The 10920-nt window shown below is 37.7% G+C and overlaps 1 protein-coding gene across 1 annotated transcript; it reads right to left on the reverse strand.

Annotated features, from left to right (window-relative positions):
- Positions 1-713: 713 nt before the first annotated feature.
- On the reverse strand, positions 714-1734 carry LOC125478460 (uncharacterized mitochondrial protein AtMg00810-like). The gene is made up of 2 exons (XM_048586638.1): positions 1045-1734; positions 714-809 (listed from the first exon to the last, which is right to left on the reverse strand). Exons 1-2 carry the CDS (start codon positions 1732-1734, stop codon positions 714-716), a joined length of 786 nt encoding a protein of 261 aa, XP_048442595.1.
- Positions 1735-10920: the final 9186 nt, after the last annotated feature.

Raw genomic sequence — 10920 nt, forward strand, 5'->3', positions numbered from 1 at the left:
TGCAAGGAAAAAAAAAAAGGAAAACTAGAAAATAAACCTAGCAACACATATTCAATATTTCTTCTTTATTTTTTTTTTTTGAAGGCTAATTTGATATTAAAACTGACCAAATTTGAGCCCCTAAATCATCAAGCTTGGCAGCATAATCTTACTAAACCAAGTCCACAGCCTTCCTGTGTTCTTCTTCTTTATTTATCCACTCCTCTCTCATTTTATTCACCTCTTCGTTCAAGCCACGACTTGAGCTATGGCCATTGCCAACATCCATGCTAATATTGATGCTTAGAGTTAGAAGGGAACTACCACGCATGATTTTACTTATGTTTTTCAACCCACTTTTTAAAATGTATATCAAACTTAAAGAATAGAGAATAAGCTAAACGCAAATATTCTATATGTTTACTCCTCCTCAATTTGGAATGTTGAGTTGAGATTCCAAGTATGATATTGGAAATTAACCAAGATAGTGAAGAACATGAATAATTAAGATTACAATTGGAAGAAATCAAATCTGTATAACCACAATATTATTTGACAAACTCAGTGTTAATTTTTGAAGTTTGTGTATTTTGTATTTTGTTCTCGTACTAGGAACAGAAACATGATACAAATATATAGAGGAGTTTGAGTGAGTTGCAAACTACACTCAACACTCAAGACTCTAACATAGAACTTCCTTGAATCAAGCTGAGAAGTCGGCATAGGAAACATAATTAAGCTCCTTGAATTAAGGAGCTGCCAATCAGCTGCCAACCAGCTGCCAACAAGATAAGACTCTTATACATAATTAAGCTCCTTGAATTAAGGAGCTGCCAACCAGATAAGACACTTATACAACTAGATAAAGCACTACTAGGGTTGACACAAACCCTATTACACAGATAGGACTTTCAATACTCCCCCTCAAGCTGGATCCAGGAGGTTGATGGATCCAAGCTTGCCGAGAAGCCGCTGAAACTGAGGTGATGCTAAAGGTTTAGTGAATAGGTCTGCGAGTTGATCGTAGCTCTTGACAAAATGAGTTTTGATGACCTGTGATTATACCTGTGCACGGACATAGTGACAATCAACTTCGATGTGCTTGGTTCTCTCGTGGAAGACGGGGTTGGACGCAATGTGCATTACCGCTTGGTTATCACAGAAAAGAGACATGGACTGAGTAGTAGAGACACCTAAGTCGCACAACAAACCTTTCAGCCATATTAGTTCACAGGCAGTAGATGCCATGGCGCGATATTCAGCCTTAGTGCTGGATCGAGCAACTACGGCTTGCTTTTTACTTTTCCAGGTAACAAGATTGCCTCCCACAAATGTGCAATACCCCGTTGTAGACTTACGATCAATAGAGTTACCAGCCCAATCAGCATCACAATAACCTGTGATCTCAGTGCTCTCATTCTTTTTCATGATGATGCCACGACCTATTGAACCTTTGAGATACCGAAGTAGTCTCTTGACAAGATTAAAATGCTCCATGGTGGGAGAGTGCATAAATTGGCTAGCAATGCTTACTGAATAGGCTATGTCAGGCCTTGTAATAGTCAAGTAGATCAGCTTACCCACAAGACGCTGATAATAACTGATGTTGGGCAGTGGTTGCCCTTCCAAGCTAAGTTTGAGTTTCGTGTCAAGAGGTGTATTGACAGGTTTAGCATCACTCATGTTTGCTTCCTTGAGAAGGTCCAGAACATATTTCCGTTGGCTGAGAAAGAAACCCTTGGGAGAGGTAGCCATTTCGATGCCAAGAAAATATCTGATTATGCCAAGATCTTTGATGGCAAACGCTGTTGCAGTGAATGCTTAAGCTTAGTTATTTTATCCATGTTGTCTCCTGTGATGATTAAATCATCGACATAGACAAGAACAACCAGTTTCCCAGCAGTGCCCGTGCATACGAACAATGAAGAGTCTGCATTGCTTCTTTTAAAACCAACCGTTGTGAGGACTGAACTTAGCTTGGCATACCAAGCTCTTGGTGACTGTTTAAGACCATAAATTGATTTGTGCAATCTGTACACAAGATCAGGTTCATGACTTTGAGGATGGCCTGGGGGTAACCTCATGAAGACTTCTTCTTCAAGCTCACCATGTAAGAAGGCGTTCTTTACGTCCATTTGAAACATAGGCCATCCTTTGTTAACAGCAACTGAAAGGAGTACTCTTACAGAGTTCATCTTTGCAACAGGGGCGAATGTTTCTTTGTAGTCCACATCAAATGTTTGAGTAAAGCCACGAGCCACTAATCTTGCCTTGTGTCTTTCTATGGATCCATCTGAGTTGAATTTAACCTTGTATATCCACCTGCAACCTACTGTCTTCTTTCCCTTAGGCAGTGTCTCAATGCTCCAGGTTTTGTGTTGATCAAGGGCATTCAGTTCATCTTGCATGGCTTGCTGCCAAACTGGTGATTGATTTGCTTCTTGGAATGACTGAGGCTCAACATGCTCAGATATAGTACACAGGAAAGCAGTGTGTTTAGGAGACATTTTGTCATAGGACACGTAGTGAGATAGTGGATGTCTTGGTTTGTAAGTGACAAAGTCTTGCAGTCTTGCTGGAGGATGTCTTTCACGAGTAGGGTTGCGTCGAGGTGCAGTCGATTGCAACTCGTAGGATGATTCCTCAGGAGCAATATTGTGGATTGATTCAGAATTGTTGGTATCATTACTTGAGGCTTGGTTGTCATTTTCAGTAGGGACATTTGTGTGATGAACAGGCCCCATTGCATCAGGTACTTCAGTGGCAAGGATTTTAGTTCTTGGCAATGGAAACAAATCCAAGTAATTCTCCCCCTCACTTGAACTATCCAGAGCTTGGCTGTAATAAGGGTTAGTTTCATGAAATCTGACATCCTTGGAAACAATTAACCTCTTAAGTTGTGGATTGTAACATTTGTATCCCTTTTGTGTGGATGAGTAACCAAGGAAAATGCATTTGGTTGCTCTCGGGTCAAGTTTGTCTCGATGCAAGGACTGAACATGGACAAAACAAATGCATCCAAAGACTTTAAGGTGTGACAAGTCTATTTTCCTGTTCTTTACAATTTCCATTGGTGATTTGAACCCCAAAACCCTGCTAGGTAACCTGTTGATCAGGTAAGTGGTTGCCATAACACTTTGAGACCAAAAACGTTTAGGTACATTCATTTGAAACATCAATGACCTAGTTTTTTCAAGGAGATTTCGATTTTTTCTCTCGGCAATACCATTTTGTTGAGGTGTGCCAACACAACTAGTTTGATGCATGATGCCATTGTTGCTCAAATATTGAGTCATGACTTGGGACATGTATTCGGTGCCATTATCAGACCTTAGAGTTTTGATTTGAGAGGAAAAATGGTTTTTAACAAGACTATGAAAGTCTTTAAACACTTCCATCACTTCACTCTTTGATTTTAACAAATATAACCAAGTTGCTCTTGAATAGTCATCAACAAAGGTTATGAAATATTTGTAACCATCAAAAGACTCACTAGTTGGTCCCCATACATCCGAGTGTACAAGTTCAAAAAGATGAAAAACTCTAGACAAAGATGAACGAAGGGGTAGCTTTGTTGCCTTTGACATGTGGCAAGTTTCACAATGAATTTGTTCTTTGTCTAAATCTGGAAACAATGTGGACAAAACATGTTGAGATGGGTGTGCTAATCGCTGGTGCCACAAAAACTGGTCTTGAATGGAGACATGTACGGGTATAGACTTTGCTTGTAATCCACTGGGAAAGCTTTTCGAGATGTAATAGAGACCATCTAGGTAAAATCCCTCACCAATCTTCCTCTTGGTGACAAGATCCTGAAAAATGACATTTTCTGGTGAAAAAATGGCTAAGCAGTTTAAGGAATTTGTGATTTTCCCTACTGAGAGAAGTTGGAATGGAAACGAAGGCACATATAAGGCCATGGACTCTATTTGATCAGATATCAAGTGAATTTTTCCCTTGCCTACAATCCTAGCACCTTCACCATTAGCTACAGACACATGTGATGGTTTATGAAGTTTCTCGAATTTATGCAATTTTGACACTTGATTAGTCATGTGATCTATGGCACCTGAATCTACAACCCAAAAATCATGCAACTCATTCATTTTAAGAGCAGTTTTGAAAGCATTCATGATACCTTTCATGCCTTGTTGAGGTAAACGATCAGCATCAGCCAGGAAACCAGCAAACTTGCCAAGCAATGCCGAGGTACTTCCATCTTCATGTTCAGCAGCTCGATCTTCCCTACCCTTCTTTTGATGGAGATAGGCTGCGAACTCATTTATAAGAGTAGCAGGATTTGCAGTGAACTGTTTGTATGGATCAGAACTGTTGAAAGATGAAGATGATGAGGTGTTGGCACGAGGATGTGCTCGACTTGTCTTCTGCGTGGTTTTGTCCTTCATGAAATCTGGCTTAAGTTCTGGATGGAGAATCCAGCACTTATCTCTCACATGCCCGATGTTGTCACAGTGTAGGCACTTTAGATGGGGGTTTTTTCCTTTGTATCTTTTTTCATTTGTTAGATACGCCTTAGCTTCAGTCACAATGGTTTTTGTACCATTGTTCATGACTTTTCTTCTTACTTCCTCACGTTGGATGGTTGCACAAATGCTAGTGAAGGATGGTAGCTCAGGATTCATGAGGATATGGCTTCTCAAATCCTCATAGTCTGAGCTCAGACTAGACAACAATTGAAATATCTTATCCTCTTCAGTTCTTTTAAGAAGCACCGCGTGATCAGTGGTGTGAGGTCTATAGACATCCAGCTCATTCCACATTCTTCTTAGAGAGCCAAGATGTTGAACAAAGGTTTTACCTTCTTGTTGAACGTTGGAGATATCCTTCTTGAGTTGAAAAATGCGGGCAGAATTATTTTGATTACCATACATCTCCTTCACTGTTGTCCAGAGAGTGAGTGACGACTCGGAATAGCTGAAGATTTCAGCAATCTTCCTTTCCATGGAATTAAGCAGCCATGACATGACCAGCTGATCTTTGCAAAGCCACCCTCCATATTCAGGAGAAGTGACTCCAGGAGCAGGAAAACTGCCATCGATGAAACCCAGTTTGGATCTTCCACCTAGTGCGAGACTAACCGCTCTTGCCCACGGTAAATAGTTAAACTCATTCAATAACACTGAACTGAGTCGTTGATTTGGATTAATATCCATTTCAGAGATGTGAGTGGAAGGAGAAGCAATGATGCTCTCTTCCTCCGAATGCTCATCAGCCATAGTTTTGTTGAAGAGAAATCACAACGTAAGATATTCAAAGACAGGCTTCAGAAGGATGCCTGCTCTGATACCATGTTAACTTTTGAAGTTTGTGTATTTTGTATTTTGTTCTCGTACTAGGAACAGAAACATGATACAAATATATAGAGGAGTTTGAGTGAGTTGCAAACTACACTCAACACTCAAGACTCTAACCTAGAACTTCCTTGAATCAAGCTGAGAAGTCGGCATAGGAAACATAATTAAGCTCCTTGAATTAAGGAGCTGCCAATCAGCTGCCAACCAGCTGCCAACAAGCTGCCAACAAGATAAGACTCTTATACATAATTAAGCTCCTTGAATTAAGGAGCTGCCAACCAGATAAGACACTTATACAACTAGATAAAGCACTACTAGGGTTGACACAAACCCTATTACACAGATAGGACTTTCAATACTCAGATTGTTCCTTCAAACATGCATAGAATCGTCTTTAGCCTTGCAAGATACATCACAGTAGCATATTATTACCCAAATTTCTTTCCCCAATGAAAAAACTTGTGTCAATAACATTAATAAAAAAAAAGGATAAACGAATGAAAACTTAATAAGAGAAACCCATCAAGTGTCAGCCTCTCCTCTCTTTCTGTGCAAAACCCTATGATTGTAATACTTTATAAACAATTGTGGCCTATAGTTATAAGAAAATTTGCTGGAAAAGGAAGAAGAACGTAAAGAAAAAAAAAATTGTGAGAGAAGAAAACCAACCTACACTTGAAGTACCAAATGTTTTCGTTTGCCCATTCAAGTTTCGCGTTACTTTTCCTCAACTCAACCCTACACGTCAACATCCAGTTTTTAGGGTTTTCAATCTCTGATCACGTACCACCAATCATCACATCCATGGCGATGGCTTCAATGTTTTTTGTTGCTAAAATTAATCACCAATGTCACTAACGTTTGGAAGAAAGAGTGCAAACTCTTTGTGGAAAACAGTAACGAATGCATTAATCACTATTGATAAAATACATATGTACAACATTGAAGAGTAAAAATAAACAATCAAACTACAAACAACAATTGTAGAGAACGTATATAGGAAATAAGAAAACTAAAGAGGAAGCATGAAGTAACTTTAAATAATAAGTGCAACCATCTGTAATTCATCATCCATCATCCCAAATTGCATACTTTGGACAAAGATTGAAACTACTATGACTTGTTGCGCTAAACATACATACGTCTTTTTTCTGCTTCTTCAGTACCGTAACCTTTACCAATGGCCTCCGCTGGGATATCTAAAGTTTGTGACATAAACTGATGGAATGGCCTCCTCCTATCCTCCTCGGCAAGGAAATCTAACAGTTTGAGAAAAATTGATTTGCAAACGTGGTGGAATTTTTTTCTTCCACGTTTGATTTCTAAATTGTACAATATTACTATTTTGTCCATAATTTGTTGTAGGGGTGGGTTCGGTTCGGTTCGGTTCAGTTCGGTTTTCTATCGGTTTGTGTTCAGTTTGGTTTGTATTCGGTTCGGTTTCGGCCCGGTTCGGTTTTTTTTTTTTTTTTTTTTGCTTTTTTCCCCAAGTAGCTTAAAAAAAGTATACGAAAACAACTTGCATCCATTTTGTAATAAGTCCTATTTCAACATAATCGTCAAGACTCAAAATAAGCATTCCAAATTTCTAATATAATCATAGTCTCAACTCAAAGACAATGAAAATAAACATTCAATTCAAAGTTTAATTATAATCAAGTGTTCCAAAGCCCAAAGTTAAATAAACATCAAAGTTTAAATCTTCCAAAAGTCCAAACTTAAAATAAACATCAAAGTTCAAGTATTCCACATCTAAAAGAGTAAATAAACATTCCAAATTTCAACTTTCAAGTGTCCCACAATGAGAGTGATCCACGTACTTTTTCAACGACAATTTGCTTGCTAACGCTTGGGTGGCCTAGGGGGCAACATATCACCTTTTTTTGAACTTCCACTTGTCATTTCTACATAGAAATAATAAAAGAAAAGATACTAATTAAAATGTTATTTAAAATAATCTAACAAAATCAAATGCAATAAAGGTTTAAGGGTTTTGTTAAAAAGATTAAAAAATTAAAAATAACCTCACAAATCCTGGAGGCATGAGGGTTCGAACCCATGCCTCCAGCTTGTAAAGTTTCATTGAAACCAACTTGGCAACAGATTCTGTGTTGTTATGATTGTATGACTAAATTATTTAAAAATATTCAAAAAAATTATATATATATATATATATATATATATCGGTTCGGTTCGGTTTTCGAGCCTCAAAAACCGAAACTGAACTGGTCAGATTCGGTTCGGTTCGGTTTGACAATTTCGGTTCGGTTTTTTTGCGGTTCGATTTTTTTCGGCCTCGGTCCGTTTCTGTTGTCGGTTTTTTTCGATTTTCGGTTTTTTGAACCCACCCCTAATTTGTTGGGTAGTTGTTAATTATTTTCTCTATCAAAGTGAGCACAAAAATTTTCTATTCCTTAATTACTATTATAAATAAAAACACAATGGAATGATATAATACACACCTCATAATTCACATATTCTATCTTCTCTCTATTTGCCGTCACGCCCTCTCTTCATCCCTTTATAAATCTTCAATTAAATATCAACACGCTCTTGCTGACACTAAGAAACTGAAGGTTTGTGGAAGAGGTTCTTCTACAACTAGCATTCAAAGACTTTATTTCATATACAGCAAAAGTAGGTTATTCAAAAACACATTATTGATATTTTATAAGTTCCTGTTAGCATGAAAACATTTATCAAGATGCATGAATTCTCAGTCTTATTATTATATATATTGCTTATATGGTTCAATATATATATACATGTTCATGCACGCGCAACTTAACTAAGGTTTTTAAAACTCTAAAACTGAAAAGAAAGAAAAAAGGAAATAGCGGCTGAGCCACGCCACCGTGCACGGCATGGCCTGAAGCCAAGTCGAGCCGCACCATCGAGCAGAACCAAGCCTGCAACTCCTGGGGATGACAATTTAACCTGTAAAATCCGATTCCCGTAAGTAACCGATCCAAATGGTTCGGTTTCGGATAAAATTTTGGGTATTATACAGTTATAGGTAAATTTTTTGGTTTTGGGTTCGGTTATGGTTATTAGGGTATCCGCCCCAAACCCATACTCGAAATCGAACCATTTCATCTATGAATAAAAAAATATATATATATTTATTATATGAAAAGGGATTGTTAATAATCATGCATTATTAAATATGAAATTAATTATTTACTTTTATATCATTAATAATAGGAATTATATGCTTATAATTTTTAAGAGTGTAAATGTTTTCTTAGTAATATAAATTTTAAATATTACTTATTTTTGAACGATTGATATTATCTACAATAAGAGGAGGGGGTGGGCTTAGCTTCTCAATAGATTAGCAATAATGTGGTTCAAACCCGCATTTGGCGAGAATCGAACCTAAGACATCTTACTTACAAGTGAAGAGGAATACCACTAGATCGTAGTACTAAGTGACAATATTACTTATTAGATGCATTGTATCAATTGTATTAATAATAACAATTTATTTAATATCTTTTTTTTAATATTCTTCATTTAGTTAATAATATAAATAAACTTATAAATATCATAATGGGGAAAACCGTTCCCCGATCAAAAATCTTTCACCCGACAGGTTCAGTTATGGGGAAAATCCATTCAGGGATTCTACGGGTTCGGGTTCAGGGAAAATAAATGGGTTCGGGTATGAGGATGACACATCTGAACCTAATCCGTCCCCTTGCCATCCTTAGCAACTCCAACTCTTGCTCCAAACTATGTAGTTTTGGCGTCTACTGTGCAGCCCATGTTTTGGGCCCGCTGTAGCGCTTTGAGCCCAAGCCCATTCCTTTGGACTTTCATCATTGCAGCCTGCAGCTGCCCCCTAGGCTTCTATCTTCTCGGCCCGCCCCATCTCTACAGGGCACTTGCTCTGCTGGGCGGCCTTTTGTCGGACCAAGCCCTATGCATGCCCTTTTTTGCTACGGATTTGGGCTTGTTCTACTCCTATGCTTCCTCGAGTGACAGCACCAACACCCTTTGTCCTCAAGCTGATTCTTCCTTTGTTGGTTATGATGATATTGGTTACTTATCTGACACGCACAGGGCACACTCTCAAACCGGTGAACAAAAATATTCCCTTCATTTGCAGCTTCTGGTGCTGCTGGATTTCTAGTTTGCAACTGAATACCTATCATGATAGCTGCTGTATTTGCACTTGTATATTCTTCTTTTGAGGTGCACGTTTGACATTTTCTTAATAAAACAAACAAGAAGAAGAAGGCAGCATAAGTAAATTCAATCTTTGGACACAGGATATTCAGAATTAAGAAAAGCATATCATTTTATTAGCTTTAGCTTTAGGAACGTTTATCTCCTTTTGGCGTAGGTTTTTGACTTTGTTCTAAAATCAAGTGGTTCCTTCACATTATATGCACACATGCATGGATCACATACTTGCCAAATAAAGGGCACAAATTGGTCCATCTTGAATGTCATCCTCTATCGTTGCTCACTACACTTTAGATTAATTCGACCGAGATTCGAGTTTAAAACTTCTTTTGATATTAAAAAAATAAAGCATTACTAGACCGAATTGTTAAATTAATTCTTCCTCACTCGCAGTGATCGCAACCATGCATGGCCTTGCATATACTGTGTTAATTTAGCCACGATAAATGGTATTGGTTAATTTCAAGAACCCTAGCTATGATATGATACGAATTTGACATGAACCCTTGATATTATGAAAAAACCTCAAAGCTTATTTATTGAATTATATCAAAGCTTATGTAGTGACCTTTAACCCTAGACTTTCTATTTTTAAGAGTACAAATAGAAAACGAATTATGAAAATAATATGATACTAAAATAACAAAGTATCCTAAAATCTTACCAACATAGTAAACCATAGAAATTGGCCTAAAATGCCCATATATTACAGTGAGCAATATATGAACTCGTAAAGACTTTAGCTAACCTCCAACCGAAGGCTGGCCTGAAGGCTCATTTTAGCCCTTTGGCCCTCCAAGATATTAATATCTTAATGAATAATACATGGCCATATTTGCCTTCATCTCCAACCGAGGGCCATAGGGCTCGTTTTAGCCCTACCACAAAAAACTGTCTCCAACTGAGGACCAAAGGGCCATAGGACCAAACATAATTTATTATTTTAAAATTACAACTTAAATTCAAATTCAAATCCAACGGCTAAGTACTGTAAAAAACTACAACATAATTTATTATTTAAAAACAACAACTTACATTAAATTCAAAATTTGTAAAATTGAAGTTATAGGAAAAAAAATATAATTTAGAAAAAATATAAAACAAATTTTGTAAAATAGAAGTTATAGAAAAAAAAAAAAAAAAAAAGAAGAAGTTATAGGAAAAAAAATCGTGTAAAAAAAAATAAAAAATAACAGCTAGCTGACGTTAGCTAACCGTCGCATTTGAAATTTGGCCTAGAATTTCTGGCCCAGCCCGGGGCTGGCTGGATTGGACCAGCCCTCTAGCCCTTTGGCCCTTTCAGATTCCTTGAGGCCCACGAGCCCTTTAGCCTAGTCCTCGGTTGGAGACGGTTTTTGAGCTATTTTCGACCCTCTGGTCCTTTGGACCCTTCGGTTGGAGATGACCTTATTTTCAAACGACAAGTGATTATGGG

Source organism: the organism of the source record quoted next, unplaced genomic scaffold (assembly GCF_019419815.1).
Source record: "Pyrus x bretschneideri cultivar Hongxiangsu unplaced genomic scaffold, Pyrus_bretschneideri_v1 Contig25, whole genome shotgun sequence".
NCBI classification, from domain to species: Eukaryota; Viridiplantae; Streptophyta; class Magnoliopsida; order Rosales; family Rosaceae; genus Pyrus; species Pyrus x bretschneideri.